This window comes from Lampetra planeri, chromosome 5, assembly GCF_965212315.1.
Source record: "Lampetra planeri chromosome 5, kcLamPlan1.2.h2, whole genome shotgun sequence".
Taxonomy (NCBI): Eukaryota; Metazoa; Chordata; class Hyperoartia; order Petromyzontiformes; family Petromyzontidae; genus Lampetra; species Lampetra planeri.
The window spans coordinates 238,545-257,484 of record NC_136111.1 but is presented as its reverse complement, the minus strand read 5'-3'; the positions used below and the strand labels follow the sequence as shown (position 1 = coordinate 257,484).

General features: G+C 48.8%; 1 protein-coding gene across 1 annotated transcript in view; it reads right to left on the bottom strand.

The window, feature by feature from the left end:
* The window catches only part of LOC144718604 (R-spondin-2-like), a 25,845-nt gene extending 6,905 nt beyond the window's left edge, over positions 1–18,940 (bottom strand). The window contains exons 1-5 of the mRNA XM_078593984.1: positions 18,542–18,940; positions 17,092–17,635; positions 9,334–9,513; positions 7,845–7,994; positions 2,697–2,948 (exon numbers count right to left, since the gene is read on the bottom strand). Coding sequence (XP_078450110.1) covers positions 2,697–2,948; positions 7,845–7,994; positions 9,334–9,513; positions 17,092–17,191 — 682 coding nt within the window. The 5' untranslated portion in view covers positions 17,192–17,635; positions 18,542–18,940. The remainder of the gene's footprint in view (positions 1–2,696; positions 2,949–7,844; positions 7,995–9,333; positions 9,514–17,091; positions 17,636–18,541) is intronic.

Here is an 18,940-nt window from a genome sequence, read left to right as displayed (position 1 = left end):
CGACCTTGCAATTACAAGCTCACTGAGCTGACTTGGCCAATCCATTAACTGTATGCGTTATACGGGTAACGCAACGTGGCATTATTTAACAATACAACATTTTAATGTCAGATCCGGTCGTGTTATGATTGCTCTGGAATTGGTTGCTTTTTGAAGTCTAATATCTGCAGGCCGTGGCACAGTGCTTGATTGTCATAGGGGCAGCTTCTGAGTAATCAGCATGGAAAGTTTCCAGATGCGGAAATCGATGGCTTTGGATATGTGTTGTTTAGTTTGTGCATTCAGGCTGTTGGAGAATGGAGTGGACACGTAAAAATATGCTTAGCAGAATTTTCCAGTACGGACTGTTCCACGTTCCCATGCATTGCCAAGCATATGCAAAGTTCAGCAAGACATCCAGGCGAATTACTACAACATCCACTCTGCAACACGTTGGCATCGTATCGAACTTAAATAGAACATCTCTTCACCTATCACCGATACGTATTTTTTACACTTTCATGGATTCAATTTGCATTACATTCAGTGGCTCCTGGAATCACCGCTAAAGCTGGAGTGCGTGCCGGGTGGCACAGTGCTTTAGAGAATGTGACACTGAATAGAAAGGCAACAAAATCAAATCGAAGCGAGAGGAAACTTATTATGTCATCCATTCGGGGTGTATAAAATTAGTACCACTTTCTGGGAAGTCAATACTGGTTGTTGTATGAAGACTGGTCTCTGCCAGAAATATTTGGAATTTCCATTTCTAGCTGAGGACGACAATCGTAGATAGTCACGCATTACTCATTTGTTTGAAAAATCCATGTTTAAATATGGCTTGAAATTTATTAATTTCCAAAACAGCTGATTGATATCACACTCATTTTATAATTTACATCGCGTATAGCCATCCAAGCCCCAACTTGGCAGCAATTCGCATGCTGGGGGTGGCGTTGGCACACGACACGTCCCTTTAAATGCCAACTGGTATTCCTTGCCAGCGCGGGCAGAATGGTGTCGATTCACGTCTTCGCCCAGGCTCGTTACAATCCGGCGACTCGTTGCGGCACGGGTTGTTTTAGAGCGGCGGCGGCGACGTCCCAGTCGCTGTTTGAACTGGGGGGGGGGGGGCTTCGCTGCATCCGTGTGGAATTACAGCGGCGGATCCGGCACGACAATGGCGGCGGCGGCGGCGCTAATCCCCGCGCGGCCGCCTGATGGATCGGGGCGGACGTGCGCAGCAGCCGCAGCAGCATTCCAGCCGTCGCTGGGACTGCGGGGCCCGTCGCTGGTGCGCTTCCCACGACCGCCGTCTGCTGCTGCTGACGGCGGTCGGCCATCGGCTCGCCGGAGCGCCCTCGTTGAGACCAATTTGCGCAAGTGCGAGCGGGCGTCGAGTCTTCTCTGTACCACAGTTGCTCCCGGTCAGGTGTTAAGCTTCATTTGTAACATGCATAACGTGACATGGCTTCCCTTCTCAAACGAGTGAGTCACTCGTCTCTGTTGGAGGCGACAAGCCTTTGATTGAAATTCCACATTCCGTTCAGTTTCATTGACGAAAGACTGTCTTCAGTGCAATTAATGTCGCATGATAGGGATGGTTAATGCAGAGCTCCCCACCCAAACTCGTAAAAGGGGACCACATTGCATCATTGCGATGAATCAACCCCTCCCCAAGCCCTTCACTGGCCTCCCGTTCACTGTAGCCCCATAATCTCTCCCATTGCGTTCTCCACCTCCCATGAATCTCTGTGTGAAAGATGGTTTATTTTCTCTTTCGCTGCACTTACGGTCTAAAAGTCATTCTATTTCTGTGTGAATACAGTTTTCTGTATACTGTACTGTATTTAAATATAAACCAAAAATCTACATTTTCTCAATTTCTGTCTGCATGCTTCTCTTGTGTTTGTATACTCTTGTCAAATGTTCACATGTTCGGGTCACTGCTTTCATTCACACGCATTCACCCTGCCACACTCGTACAACCCAGCGACGCTGGTGAATATTGGTCGCACGCAAGGCTGCGTTGTGTGAATGTCACACACGCGAGTGCTGCGTGCCACACGCTCCGCGTCTGTGTTTCGGTTCCTCAATAAGCCTCCTCCACGCCCCCACCGGTCCTCACCGCATGCAGCTCCGTTTACCGCTTACAAATTGGTCCCATGAAGACGAAATGCGATCGTAGTCCGAGGCGCGGTACGGAGAGAGTGGCAGGAGCAGGATAGATATATGAAGATTCGGTGACGGTGAAGAGAACGGATGGAGGGAAAAGCCAGGCACTGGCAGAAGAATGGGGATCTTAATCTTGATCCTGACCAGAGAGACAAGCATGGACTACCAGTCGGAGGGAGTTCCAGACGGCAGGGGCAGCAGTGAGGAGGGAGAGAGAATCGGTTGACGGCATTCCAAGGGCCAGAGCGGAGAATTCGGTACCACGGGTGGTAGAACAATTTGCGTAACACCGGTTTCCATTCATGGTGAATAACGGTGGACTATTTGATGGCATGCCTATTACATGCGGCTATGACACAATTCACTTTCATTGGCATTTAAACTTAACAACCTTGGCACCGCTCAAGTATTGTTTTCTCGGGTGGCAACCAACAAGTGAAGCGTTTGGTCCGTGCCCGCGAGCGACGAGTTGCGGAGGTGGAGGAGGCCCCCCTCCCCCACGTCCACCCCGTGGAGGTGGAGGAGGCAACGTGTGATCGTACCGTCGGGACAGTGCCGCTTCTTCAGCCGGCAGCGCCGCGTCTCTCGGCTGTCCTGGCAGGCGTCCCCCCCGCCAGGCGCAGCGGCGGCGGCGGCGGCACGCTGCGCGGGGTCGGACCCGGAGCGAGTGCGCGCCTCCTGGCCCCACTTGGCGCCGCACGGACGGCCGTTCTTCAGGCACGGGCCCCAGTCGCCCCACGGCCCCAGCTCGCACGCCGCCAGCGCCGGGGTGGGGTGCCGCTGATGGGACTCCTCTGCCGGGCGACAGGGCACGCTCGTTTAGTTCCCTGTGTTGACGTGCGGAGCTAATTACACAGCGCTGATGTGCGTGCGGATGCTGTGACACTCGGAGTCAAGGTGATTTTGAGCTCATGTGAGCGTTCAGGTGCTGCTCATCTTCTCTTCGCAGCCCTTAGCCAATGGTGGCAATTCAACATTCTTATGGCGGGGGTGAGTCTACTCACAAGACAACAACTGTTAGATTCATTCTAGATTTGAAGTTTTCGTGACTGCAGGAATCCATACTCTTTGGTTCTTTTGGTAAAGTCACGTAGGTATAAAATATGAAATAAGTTAAATCACGGCGTTTCGATTGCAACACATGATGATGATTGCTTGTGTTGCAATCGAAACGTCGTGATTTAATTTATTTAATATTTTCTACCGACGTGACTTTATCGAAAGAACCAAAGAGTACTGTTAGATTCCCCTCGCAAAGGGTTTGTCTTTTTATCAGCCCCCTTCTGGGAAGTGAACTCGCAACCTTTCGATTGCGAGCCGCTTGCTCGGCTGCAAAACCACCATGCCGGCTGTGACACGAGACCCTCGTGGTCCAGCCACTGATGCATTCGGGAGCATTGATCTTCCCACTGCCACTTACCACCGAACCCAGGTGTGTCACTCGCTCTGTGGAGCACATTCCCAGAGCCCGCCTGTGTCTGTGGGCTCCACCCTTGGCCGAGTCACAGAGCATCTCTCTGCCCAAGCGGGCGTCGGGTGCTGCTCATCTCCTCTCTGGTGGCCCTGAGTCTCGGAATTCCACATTCCCATGGTGGTGGCCAAACTGTATTTGAGTTATTCTATCCTATTATTAATAACGCATTCATTTTCCATAATATAGGTTTTTGGGTTAGATCGCGTAAAGAAATAAATGTGTCGTTAAAACCCGCCACCATCCGACACAGCCAAGTTTCAATGCTCTTGTTATTTGATTGGGTTTTGTTATTTGATTTGGTTTTGTTATTCCAAATCAAATAACAAGAGCTTTGACACTGCCCGAGTAATTAAAACGATCAAAATACCGTATATTGCGGGAGTAACTGATAAATTAGCCAGATGTTTGGAAAACAAAACATCCGAGTCAGATTTGGCACGGTACATAAAATACAGAATTTAATATCTGGTACAAAAGATGTATTACCGGAGGATTAACTGCACGTGTGGTAAATGTTATTATGTTGGGCAAACGGGACGAATGATCAGCACGAGACTAAAAGAACATCAGAGAAATATTAAATTCTCCCAAATGCTACTGTCAGCAGTAGCAGAACACGCGTGCCAACAAGGACACTCAATTGATTTGGATAATGTTGAAGTTCTGTGCAAAACTAGCTACTAATGGCCAAGACTAATTAGAGAATCTATCGAAATTTAAAGAAATCTAAAAAACTTTAACCTTTTGGATAGCTACCGTTTTAGTGCTGCGTGGAAGCGAATAATCAAATAATACATTATTTAAATACATGCCTACACAGAGCAGCGTACTTCAATAGGGATTACTGTTGGTCGGGCTATTTTAATAAACACAATAGACAGGAAGGACAAGTTCAAAGGGCTCGCATAATGCACATGCATAATGCACATAATGTACGTTGCCTCAGTAACCCCCCCCCACCCCCCCACATTGTGCAAGAGCGCAGAAGCGTGGTCACCACATCTACGCCTCTATATAAGGAACGAAACAGATGGACTTCTCCACAAATCTAGTTTTCACCTGATGAAGCTAGTTGTAATTACTGGCGAAACGTCGTACTCAGTTTGTAAATGTTGTGGCTTGGCTCTCCAACACACCGGTGTGCTGTACTAGTAACGGAATTGGCCACGTTCTGTTTACGTGACAACCCTTACTAGTTGGCTGCGTCGGGTGTTGGCGGGTTTTAACGACACATTTATATATTTACGCGATCTAACCCAAACACCTCTTATGGATGATATTGGTCGCGAAAGCCTAAACCGTATTCATTTTCTTACACACGCAGTGCAATAAATTATATTTTTTCTACCAATGCCTTCAAAAGATGGATGACATCTATTTTAAACCCCATAACAATATAGTATGTGTCGAGCCACTGATGAAAGCCAACACTTTTTACGTAAAAAGTGTCAAATGATACTGAAAAATTGTATTATGCTTTCGATTTTTTTTTGTAAAATCCTGTTTTAGCTCCGCAGTGACACAAAAGAGACTGCAGAGGGCAGTAACAGACCAGGTGAGTCACTCGCACTAAATGTGTGCCCTATAAATCGGACTTATTTTGTTATTAACACCATGCAGCATTCAACATGGATAACTACTTCATTTGATGCTATTCAACAAGGAACTATTGTTAAAGTATTGGTGATACTGCGTTGGCAGTGGTGCATTTACACAAATCGAAATTCCAACACCTTCGTCAATGATGCGGCCCTATAAGGAAAATACTACATATCATAGGCAACGTTTTGGGCAATGACCCTTCTTCATAGCAAATAGAGTTCCCATGGTGTAAAGTAGCGAAGTGCACTCTCATCCTCTCCACATGAAACAATCTGACCACTGGATGCTTCTGCAGACCAGTGTCAATCCCTGTGTGTCAAAAGTGACTTGGATTAAGGAGAGAGGAATGATACTCTCACTGCACATTTCTGCATTCGGCCATTCTGCGCCAAGAGATATATTCCTGATGTTCATTGTGGTGACAAATCACATTCTGCTGAGCCCAGAAGCCTGACATGGGTGGTAACTGCAGCTGAAGCCAAAGTTGTTTCGCTTTGCCCATTATTACATGGCCCTTTGTTATTGGTAGTCTCCTGTGTGTGTGTCTGTTTACAAGCTCAGACTGGTTGTGTATGTAGCCATTCACAAATAAAATAAAAAACACAAGCACCACCATATGCCGCAGGAATGCACCGCATGATTCACGGGAAAGAAGTAAAAGATGTTTTTGCAACTTAAAAAAAATTGGACAGATTCGAAGAGCATGGCTTACAAATGTACATCAGTATAAACTTCCAACGAGCAAGAAAACGTTTAAAAAGTCGCATGCTTCTAAGAAACTCAATTACTGTGTAATATTGATTCTGTGGTTTGTTTGCTCTTTGGAAAGGAGGATTTTAGTTTAGCAAAACTCGCTGTATTGGCATATACATATCTGTCGCACTGTTATTTTGAGTCTTGGACATATAGACAAATTGGCAGTTGTGAATGTCAAAACATGAAAATTCTTGTTTTGTATTCTGATGAGCCAATTAGAGATGCTGCAGAGTACAACGGATTATTATCAAATGCACGAATTCTTACAGTTTACTTTAGTGGATTTGCTCTTTGTTCGTACCGTTTGGACTTACAAGGAAAAAGCATGTTGTCCCTTAAAACGTGACTGCTTTTTCCAAAAGCACAGCCAAACGATGCTTTCAGAAGGGATAAATTCCAAAGTTGTAGAACGGTATGCGTGCCCTGCTATTATTATTGCAAATATTAGTCATCCACTTTTATCCACTTTCCCTTTGATATGGTTAAACCAGGAACTGCAGATGTTGTATTTCAGTGATGACACTGCTCTGTAATTCATTGCACATTTGCGAACTGTTCTTAGGCTTGGAATCAATGACCTCCCGCTGTGCTGCGATTGCTGTTTTAGTACGTAGTCACAGTGGCACAGTTACACAGCTAAAGGGGTTGCAACGCGCCACACATCGCTTGTAGAGCTAAACACACGTGGCCACATGCTGTGATTTGTCGCTGACTGGGGTATCCTTCATCACAAGGTCGACTGATCATATATCGGAGATCTCTGCTATGAATCAGCAGCCGGTCGGAATAAATGTGAGAAAAAAAGCCATGCAGATAAAAATATAAAAGCTGCCGATAATTTAATTGGGACAACCATTGCTCTGTCGGACATTTTGGCAATAAGCGATACGAATCTGTCATCCAAAGTGAAATCAAAGATAAAGCATTTGCAAGCGCTCAAACAAACATCGAACAGTAACTTCTCGCCACTCACAGATTACCTCTTGAATCATTGCCTCACTTGATACAGCTAATCTGGCTGTGACGGTCCCACCTGATGACGGAGACTTGTGTTGCCTCCGAAACGTCGTGATTTTTGTTTTTATTTTATTTTACTTTCTACGTGACTTTACCGAAAAAACCTAAGAAGATGATTCCTTGCAGTCACGAAAGCTTCAAATCTAGAATTAATGCCTTATGGGCATGATCCTTCAGCAAATAAGTGATGGCAAAATCAACAAAACATTTTGTGCACGTGAACTTGTATCATTGTAATGCACAGCAAAGAGGGGCCTTTGTGCAAGCACGTGAGTCGAGGTATGTTCGTCAGCTGTGAGGTCGTGTTATCGATGGTGGTGATCCATGTCCTCACGTTCAGATACAACCACGGCCTTGCCCCTCCTCCAGCCACATGTCCCAGCAGCTCTCTCTGCTCCCACCACTCCCTCTGCTCCTTCTGCTCAACACTCTGGCCTCCTCCTTGTCCCCAGGATTTACTGCTCCACCATTGGTGGTCGTTCCTTTAGCCATTAAACCCCCACCCTCTGGAATTCCCTCCCCAGGCAATTCCACTTGGTCCCCTCTCTCTGCTTTCAAGTCTCTCCTCAAACCTTCCTCTTCAACCTCATGCCGACCACCCCCCTGCTCGCCTCTGTTCTGCCCTCATCCTCTCCATTCCATTCGCTCCTCTGTATTCCTGGGCTCCGAGACGTTGCGTCGTGGCCGAGTTACAAATGTGCGTTTTTGGTGGCGGTGGTGCTGGTGGAGTTGTATCTGTGCTGCATTCGAGCCCCTGTGTGTGTGTTTGGTTTTCCTTGGGTTTGGCTGATCGTGGGGTAAATCCGCCAAATCGGCGCGGCTCGTGGTGGGGCAGGCTCACCGGTGCTGGTGCACTCCATGCTCTGGTTGACGGCGCTGAAGCCATGCGGGCAGGCGTTGTGGCACTTGCCCTTGTGCAGGTAGAAGCCCGCGCGGCACTTGGTGCAGAAGTTCTTTGCAAAACAGGTGTCGCAGTTTTCGAGGCGGCACCCTGTCCGGGCGAAAGCCTCGTTAAGGGTGTTCTTGGAGTTCTGGCGTGCGAGGTGTAATGGAGCCAGGCCCAGCGGTAGAGCTAGCGGCTTGCAAGCGGAAGGTTTCCATCCTGCTTTCCGCTTGCGGCTTGCAAGCGGAAAGTTTCCATCCTGCTTAGGTGATGACTCAGCCCATTGTCCCTCCAGGGTCAATACAATTATTACCACTTCGTGGGGAGGTCAACGGGGGCTGTCCTTTGGTGAGACTTGTCCTCGTCATAGATCTCCACCACTGAGAGGAGTGTAACTATTGGATGAGCACCAACTCAATGCTTATGTGAGCAGGAAATCACTGCTGTATTTTGACACGTCGAATATACTACACCAAGGTTGTCTTAATATTACGAGGGAATATTGGGTGAGGAAGTTGGCCTTGCACTTAGCACATTTTATTTATTTCTATATTTACTTAATTTATTTACATTTTTTCCAAAGTATTTATTCACACTACCACATTACATGACCACAATTATATGCTAAAACTTAGAATATATTCATAATTTATATGCTTACACAAATATGCATGTCATTAAAGACAGCGATGCTGCATCGGAGGAATATATGGGGATAAAGCAAGGTAAACACCTGCAATCAGAGTCGAGTGAGCATGCAGAGTTGAGTGGAGGTTACATTGAAGAACAGAGCTCAAAACCCCCTCTCTGTGACCTCTTTTGTGCACAGACCATTGACCTTTCTAGCATCCATTGCAAGCGCAGGCAGGGCCATTCTACATTTGCCTTTAGCATTGGCTATACACTTGCTCCGTTTATCAATGTGTTGGTTATTCCAAGGGCACTCATTGCAGCAGGCTCCGTTGCGTTCAGCTGCCTGACAACCACGTGCACGGAGATCACAATTATCGAGATGAGGCGTGACGGAGTGAGGGTGGAGCCTCGGCTGTGCCGTGGCTAATCCGTGAAGTTTTGTCGATTGCGCCGACCCCGGCTGTGATTTCTGTGATCAGCCAAACTCTTCCTGAGAGCCCAAGTTCCCACCAGCGTTAATTACCACAATCAAATCGCCTGTTCTGCTATTCCCCAATTGGAGTGCCCTAATTATACCCATATGCCTACAACCACGTTCAGGGGCGGTAAAGGGTACGGTTGCTTTGATTAAACATTACAGTAAAACAAGCGACCGCAAAATGGAAAACACACTTCGTACAAAGTGGAGACATTCTCTGCAAATTTACCGGCTCGTGGTGCCTTTCGTGCAATGGTCCCGACAGCAATAGCCGACGTGAGCGGTCATAGGGAGCTCCGTGTGGTCACGTCGCGTGCCGGCACGGCTGTTACTCACTCTGGCACACGCTGACGTTCCCGTCGGGGCGCCGCACCCCAAAGTAGCCGGCGGGGCAGGACGGCAGGCAGCTGCCCATCTCGTGCATGCCCTGCCGCTCCAGGAAGAAGAAGTAGCGCGGGAGGCAGTTGATGCAGCCGTTGGGCTCGGAGCATGTGAGGCAGCCTTTGGGACACGCCACTGCACACGCGGCAGGGACACGCACAGACACAGACATACGCACACAACCGACCACACATACACATGCGGACACAGAAATGCATGTATGCACATATGGGCACGTACACTCATATATACCCCACACATCCGATTAGCACGGTTAGCTACGTACGGTGTCGAATAAGTTCACACAAATACATGCGTGTTCATATCCACATTCAAGTAGACACACATACACACTCGTACGTATACACATATACATATCCACTCATGCATGCACACAGCAACAAACCGCATTCATCACTCAGTGATATCTGTTTCTGATTATGTTTATTTTGAGGACACGTCTAAACCTGCATGGCAGGTCATTGGACAGGCCTAGGTGTTATGGGTTAACAGATTAAGTTGATTAGCAGATGCACCACCTTGGAGTGAGATGTCTGCTGCCAAACCAGAGATGGCCATGAGCACGTGGCCCAAGCACATAAACTCCTTCATCCTCTCCATAACCACTCCATTACTCATAGAGAGTTGGGCGAGTGAACTGTTCGATGACATAAAGTACCCAGGGTGCTGATTTATTTTGGTGTAGTTGATGGTAAGGTAAGCTTCAGGTTCAGCAGGAGAGTTTCCAACTCAGAATAAGCAGCAATTACAGTACTAGATCATCAGTATAAATGCCATGGATGACCAGTAGGAAGCCATTGACAACACCTGAGCATCGATCAGCCTTCCATCGTATATGAAACAGATGGAGATAATTACAGCCAGGGGAGGTTTCTCGACTACATGGTCAAAAAGTAGTGTCGGGGCAAGAGGGCATCCCTGTCGTACCTCAACATGAACAAGGGAACGGCTCGAACTTCTGGCTACGGAGTTTTACCGGGGACTGCTCCCCATCATAAAGGACCTTCATTATCACAGGACAATGAACAACCCAATGACGCTATAATAGGTCGAATGTATGTCAAAAAAGCAGTGATGTAGGTCTCGTGGATATTCCCTTCGCGTCTGTCGTAGCAGACAGATGGAGAATACGGCATCCGTGCAGCACTGCACCGGCTTGAAACCGCATGGGGGTCCCGCAAGCCTCTCCTCAGCGTGCCTGGCAAGGCGATGTTGAATAATCCTTACCAGGACGTTTCCCAGAATACGGAGGAAAGAGAGATACCCCAGTACTTTTTTTAAAGCAGTGCAGCCCGCATAATCAGCGGACAGATCGCCTTCTGCAGGCAGTCCTTTTGTCAAAGACACCGCGTCGTCCAGCATATGTTGCTGCTTGAACCCAATGTAAACAAATATTTATCCTAGTATTTGCTCCCCCCCAAATATATATATACATGTGCTTCCAAGACATATTCAGTGACTATTTAAACAGACATTTGGTGAATATATTAATAAATATTTGATCTTGATTTGAAACTTTTAAATAAATATTTGGTGAACATTTGTTCCCCTGGGAGAATGTTTTTTCCTTCAAGGGAACAAATGTTACTTCCCTCCAGCGAACATTTGCTCGCCCATGCGTATTTGCACCCCTGAATTAGGGGTATGGGTTAAATAAATGTTACTCTTTACCATAAATGTTACTGTACTAAGTGATGGGGTAGAAATGTTCAAAAGGGGAACCAATATTCTCAAATATTACTCCCTGGGAGACGCAAATTTTCCTTCCTGGGAAACACACATTGAGGGGAACGCATATTGTCTGTTGTGTGAATTCCTCTGAGGTGTTGGTGATTACAAGCTGCACACAAATCTAGCATGTCCAATTCGCATAGATCGTATATCCTTAGCAGACTGTTGGGGCAAGTGCTGTTCGCGAGTGGCTATGAAGGCAGCACGGCACACGAAGAGGGCAGTGGTGGTGCGGCCAACATCTTGCCCGTCAGCCTTTGTCTCCCTAGGGCTGATGTTTTACACTCTGCACAAGGTATTTAAAGCTTAGTTAACCTCGGAGAGGCCCAGGATAAGTTGAGATATTCGTCACAGATGTTAACTGTGAGCGGGAATCAAACTCGGGTTACCGGGTTCATAGCATAGCGCATTAACCGCTGCACTACCGCTCCCCATCCAATTCACACACACATTAACACATATATGTAAGCACACATACACGTGTATATACACACACACATATACGAAGACTGATGTTGCACGTGCAAGTGCGAAACGTAAGGCACAAGTGTTGGTAGCAAGCTCGTATTGAGGCTGACATGGTACATGAGGGAGTGGTGTTGCCAGACCACCCCTGACTGCCTAAGTCTTCCAAGTGATGGTGTTTATACAGTACATTGCACAAGCTACTTATTTAAGTCTGAATTGACCTGACGGAGGGCCAGGACAAGTTTCAGATACTGTTCGCCACTGATATTATCCATGACCAAGAATTGAACTCAGTCATTGCTTTTGACACGCGCTCATTCGATAACTGTCTTACAAAGTCATTGTCGCTTAACGCTGTGAGAAGAGTACCAATGTGCAAATACACAACTGTAAAGATACACCAACAATTCAGCAACATATTTGTATTATCATAATCCGTAAAACAAACTAAATCTTTAACTGATTTTTGTAAAACTAAATCCTTGGTATTCGGTAGCGCTGGATATATATGTAACATATATTTCTCATGTGCCAAAGTGTCTCAACGACTTAACAAGAACGTTACAACACATGGGCATATCACTTAACACAAAGACATAACCACCAAGACCCACAGATTACACTACTACTTACAGTAAATGTGTAAGGGTGTGGCATGTGTGCCTTCTGGCAATGGATGACTACATGATTAAGAGTTCACTGGCAGTAAACAGGAGAATGGATAACTGCCGCAGCGCAATGCGCTACGATGCAAGACTCTGACTACCATGGGCTCCTCCTCTCCTCCCAGAGGTGGGTCAAGACCTCCACCGCAAGGCTGACCCAGCCAGGCATGAAAGCCCATGTGCAGAGGCACTTAAATGGAAGGCCGGGTTTCGTCCGTAGGCTGCTTGCCGGTCTCCGCGTGTGCACGGGGTCTTGATGTTTGCGTGCAGGCTTGGGGGAGGAACCCTGTTCCTTCACCAACAAGCCCCGAGAGGCCCTCTGGTTCTGGGTCAGGCAGGGAGCCAAGTTTTCCTTTTTCTGTTTATCCGGTCTCAGCATGAATAGCTTTTAAACATAACTCAAGTTTCTGGCTGTCATGAACTCACAATATAATTAGGGCGCGGAGTCTCTGCTGTGCTTGTAGACAACACTTGTGATGAAAATGATATAAACGATAGCTCGGTTTATTAATCATTCGGGGGTGTTTGACTTGAACTGAATATTGTTATTATGGCTGTGTATTTGTTTGAGATTCACTAAAAATGCTTATCTGCTTGCGTTTACAGCATTATCTCTGCAGGCATAGGCCATTGGACTTGTCACTATTTAAACAGCCTGTCAATTCGGAGACGTTTAGAAACCACATGGCAAAGTTCACGCATATCACCACTCTCGGGACCAGCCGTAGAGGGGGTCGAATTAGCTCCACTCCACGTGTCCAACGAGCAAAATAGAGTTTGTCAGAGGGCCTATGTCGAGCATGGCCAATAGATTTCATGGAACGCCGAATAGTTTTGCACGCAACTCACACGAATGCGGTTGAGCATGCGTGGTGTCGGAGATGTGCAAGTCATGGAATGGACGGTTGGACGGGCGGAGGTAACATTCAGGTCAGCCCCATGTTATGTTCAGCTTGGACACTTTGGCTTTTGAAAAAAAAAAACACTAAAATATCTCGAGTCCCTGTCTGCTGCTAAGATTAACTTAGACGTGTTTACTTTTTGTAAATGTGCCGAAGAATTAGTATAAAATTGTTCTGGCATCAAGGGTTTCGGAAGAGCTTATATCAGGAATATTTTATGCAAATATTTTAATAAATAATCTCTTCTATTGTGATTCGGTTAAATTGGCATTGCTAAAGTTGGCTGTAACATCGAAAAACTGGGTCCAGAATTTGTTTCTGTACCTTTATTCGTGTTAAATACAATAAAAATGGTGTGTAAACATCGATTTTCCAAGGTGAAAATTCCTCAGTGAATTTAAAACATTAACAATTTAAATCCAATACGTTTGTAGCACATGTTAAATTGTACACGATGTGTTTCAACATTAATTTCCTGTTTTCCACATATATTTCACAACTGTTATAGCATGTAGAAATAAACATAGAAATAATATTTCACTACAAACTGTATTTTTTTTAGTAGAAAATGCTATCAAGTGACACAATGGTCTGCAAAGGATTTCTCAATGCTCCCCATAGTTGTCCCTGGAAGGCATTTGCGAATTCAGTACAGGTCCAATGTGTCTGGCTCCATTAATGTCTTCAGACTGCCAACAGCCTTAGACAGGTTGAATTGTTATCTGCAGACATATTAACATATTTTCTCAAAGTTGAGCTTATATTCAAAGTGGCTAAAACATTGCAGGTTTAAAGGAAATCTACAGAATTTAGATTTTTCATAAGATTCAGTGATGATATTTCAGTGGAAAAGGTATTCTGTGGAAATTTGCCTGCACAGTCACCCCAGTAATGACTCCATGCCATCATCAAATCGTCCCCCACACCTGTCTCGTCGCTGGTACTGGAAGTGGGGCGCATTCCGTCGTTAATGTCTCACATTTGCTTAGCTACATCATATCTGATTCAGCCGTTGTAGGTGGGGAACATGAACACAAATGTGTTGTCATAACATCTGACAATGCTGTGGTTGTTAGCAGTGAGCATCCGCTGCTAGGAAATCAATTAGTTCAATGTTTAATTGGTGAGTTGGTATGGACCTACTGTAATATATTGCGAAAAGAGCTCTGGGCCACGTAACGTCTTCTTTTATGGCTCTAGGAGTTTAAACAAAAGAAACACATTGGCGAGTTGCTCGGAGTGCCTCCTTCGCACATGGGGCCACGTGTGCCATGGTGAGCCTCTGGTGCTCGTGGGTGAGCGGAGCTACGCTCACGGAATGCCGGCACCGCTGATCGGCCAGAGGGAGCACAGCCGTGCCGCTAAGGCAACGCGCTTGGCGAGTTACGGTACTGCCGTGTCACCGCACGCAGCCGTCGTCGTGCGAGGGTTGGCACACTGCACTTAGAGCCCAGCGATCACCAGTTCGATTGCGTCTCCCGGTGGGGCAGTTTAAACAATGGAGAAGGTGTATTAAATCCCCCCCTGCCTCTTGTCAACCCAGCAGTGTGATGATTACTGTACACCAGAATCGATCGGCAGGACGCGTGTGATGAGGTTAAGTCGGGGTGTGCCCACCTCTTCCAGCACGTCTAGTCAAGGTGGAAGAGTAGACCAAATACGCTCTAGAGTTCGCTAGCAGTGGGGTGGGCAGGAAATTGCAGGGAAGCGCCGTTACCTTCCTGACTGCCAGATGCGCATTGTGAATGCCGCTTCCGACAATCCGCTGGGTAATTCTGTGGAACTTTGTAAGAGCTTACTAGCCACAGCTTTTGACTATTAACAATGCATCAGTGAAAAATAGCATGTAAGTATACTTTAGAATGAAGTTTTAAACAGTGGTAACAAATAATCAATTCGATACACAGCACGAAGTTTGTTAACCTCCCGCACCTCTAGTCAACAGTCAGAGGTATTTCGTGCTCATGTTGGGACTGAAGCGGTGTTAATCTCCTGTGTACAGCCCTCAACCTGAGATGGAAATTCCACATTCCTCTGGATAACCACTGTTGACTTCCTTACAAAGCGATGCTCACTGTATCGACAGAGGAGGAGTCAATCCCCATCCAGACTTTGGGCTCGCATCCTGCTGCTTGCGAGCCACGAGGCCGACTACTGAGGCCCCGAGCCGGATCACCTCACCTCTGGTCACGTCACATTCACCCTACGATTACCCTCGAATCCAATGCTGCGTGGAGCACAGCTACTAGCTGACTCGCAGGTTGCTTTGAGAGGGTCTCGTGTGAGCGCAGCGCATTCCAGTCCTGGGTGCACGCATCGGTGTTCTGTTAAGCATCACGCGAAGCAGGTGCGAGAGAGAGAGACGCATCTGGGTGCCAGAAAAGGACGCGATGTGCGCTCGGACACACTGGGAAGTGAAGAGGGTGAGCTCCGATGCCAGCGGCTCGACGTCACCGTCATCGGAGCGGGCTGCCACTGCTCTGGGGCAATTGGCACCCGGGACCGTTGCGAACTGGGTGCTCCATCTTGACGGGGTTTTTTTTCCGCGCGAAATCTTTTCACGTCGAAAAGAAAATGCATCCTTGCACACGAAAGCCTCGATTGAGGCCTCAAGACCCGTTTTCAACAGGGTCCTGTTGCAGAACCGAGGCACAATTGCAAATGAGTTTTTTTTTCAAATATAGTCTCAAGAGAACAACCACGTGCACTCGGGGACAGCAACAACTATTTGCAAGAAACAGTCAGGAGCCCACTTGGTGCACTGCCTTCTAAAGGGCACCTCGTAGCCCTTCCACCCCAGTTGTCTCGCGAATGGCGATCTGTGTGCGATGCAGCAAACCCGCGTCCAAGCTCAGCACCCCCCTTAACGAGCATTCGCAATGCCAGAGTCGCACTTGGGGCCAGAGTCGCCGCTGCTGCTCCGCCGCTCTGGGCTCACTGCGCACTCACCGCCTGCCTCGATGAACCCCGACTCAGCACTTGACCGCACTGCAGACCGCACCAGCTTTGCTATGCATCTGCCTTCAGTTACAGGGCGGCTTCAGTTCAAGACTCCGCCGTCTGCCATCGCTTACCTATCGCCCATGTATCTCTGTACCCTGTGCTGCTGCTGCTGATGGGAGCGAGAGTGCCCTGTTCCGTGTATATTCGAACCGATGGGTCTTGCTGTAATTGGAGTTGCCCTGTTCCGTGTATATTCGAACCGATGGGTCTTGCTGTAATTGGAGTTTCCTATTCGGTGCCGTGGGATGTGTGTGCCTGTCCATGTCTGTGGTTCTACCCCAGCACACACACCACACACACCACACACATCCACAACAAGATAAAGACAGACCCCCCCCCCTCCCCCCCTTATTGCCTTAACATACGTTTGGAGCAAGTGCTGGAGAGAGCACCGATGAAGATCGGAACAGCAGCCAGAACCACGCCCGGCCGCCTTTGTCTCCCTAGTGGCGACGTTTACACACCGCACCAGGTACTCATTTGAGGCTGAGTCGACTTAGTGGAGGCCCAGGACCGGTTCAGATAATTGTCACTGGTGTTGACCGTGAGCGGGAATCGAACGCGGATTTTGAGCGCAGCGCGACAACCGCTACACTCCTGCTCCCTAATCCCCGACACAACAACATACCCCGCACACATAATACTCACTTTCTACACCCTCCCACCATGAGTGCACCACACAGACACTCCAAACATATTACACACGCGCACATCCACAACACAACTACACACATACCCCATACACATGGAGACAAACACGTTACATGCACAGCATGCCACACACACTCATGCTCACCACATCCAGATGCTCCACACCACACACACACACGCACCACAACACAACCACAACAACCACCACAGCAACCACCACAACGTGCCGCACGCGTGCGCAGCACACACGGCGCCCAGGCTTGGGTACTCACTGCGCGTCTGTCTCCGCGCCCTGACCGGCAACCGCTGGCCCTGCATGTAGTCGCCGACGTTGAGAAGGATAAACGCCAAGGGAAGCAGCCGCACACGCATAGTCAAGCGCTCGTCGGGTCACGCGGGCGGAGCGAAAGAGACAACTCTGGCTGGAGCCGTGCGGAGCCTTGAGCCGCGGGCGAACCCCGGCGGCGGCTGCTGCTGACGATGCTGATGCTGTTGCCGCCGCCTGTGCCGCCGGTGGTTGTGATCGGTTCGCCGGAGTCACGGGCTGAAGATGACCGCACGGGACTCAGACGCATCCCAAGGCTGGCATGGGGTTCCAGCTTCGGATGGAGCCCGTCGGCGCGTCACATCTTCTGGGGCCGTGGCGCGTGCGGCCACGGTCCGCAGGCGTCGAGCGGCGGGACGCAGCTGCCTCGGTGACGGCGCTCAGAGCGGGCGCGCGGAGCGTGGTGCGGTTTGGGAGCTGCGCATTTCTCCGCTAAGTTGTGGTTCGTTAGCGGTGGACGCGTCCCGCCGATCGGATTCTTCACCGGGGCCCTGAGATAAGCGCAACGTGCGGCATCATCACCGAGTGCCCGCGGACTCCCAACCCACCCGGACGGCGACTCGCAGGGCCTCGGGTCGACGAGCGTCGTCAACGCACCGCGCGCCGCGCAAAGGTCGATGCAGGGACGTTTTCGTCGTGTACCTGCATGCCTCGAGGTGTCTCTGTGTGTCTCTGTGTGTTCTGCCTGCAGTCTTGAGTGAGTGAATCCTGGGAGTGTGACCCCTGAGTGAGCCGTGGTGACAGGGTCCTGTTTGGATGAATGAGCTCTAAGCCCGTTATAAGCGAGTTAGCCCTGCGCGTGTGATGAGTGGGCAGTGGTGAGTGAGCCCGGCTTGGGAGAGCGAGCCTCATGCAAGTCCTTTGTGAACCCTTGGTGGTTGGGTGAGTGGGTGAGTGGGTGGGTGGGTGAGTGGGTGGGTGGGTGGGTGAGTGGGTGGGTGAGTGGGTGGGTGGGTGAGTGGGTGAGTGGGTGAGTGAATGGGTGGGTGGGTGAGTGGGTGGGTGGGTGGGTGAGTGGGTGGGTGAGTGGGTGAGTGGGTGGGTGAGTGGGTGAGTGGGTGGGTCGGTGGGTGAGTGGGTGAGTGGGTGGGTGAGTGGGTGAGTGAGTGGGTGGGTGAGTGAGCCCTCGGTGAAGTTCTGGGTAATTGAGCTCTGCGTGTGTGAATGAGCCCGTGGTGAGTAAGCCCTGGATGAGTGAGTGATCTCCGTGGTGAGTCCTGGGTGAATGACCTCTGGGTAAGTCCATGGTGAGTGAGTGTTCCCGTGGTGAGTGAGCCTTGGATGAGTGAGTGAGCCCTGGGTTCGTGAGCGAGCCCTAAGTGAGTGAGTCATGGGTGAGAAAGCCCAGGGTGAGTGACGTTGAGTGGATAACAGCCGGGGCAAATCACGCGCGTTACCTGTCTTATTCGAAGACTCCAACACCGAGGCGCAGTTGATGCTGCTGCTGATGATGCTGCTGATGTGCACAATGAATACGATTCTCATTACACCGGAGTTGAGATGCAGTGAACCGAAAAAAACCCTCCCCAAAGTAACACCAACGAACGACCAAAATCAAACTCTAAAGGAATTAAGTCGCGATGCTCCCGGAGTGCGCCTGTGCATTTCTACGCAATTCACATTCAGAGGGAAATTTAATTCACCAATAAATTTGAGCGACTCGGTCCGCCGCGCACGATGCAACAGAGCAGCGAGTGGCGAGAAGAGACGAAGGAGTCGAGAGTCGTATGTTGCAAAGCTGATGCGACAGGTGAGAGAGCGAGAGAGCGCAGAGGAGAGAGCGCGGATCGGGGAGC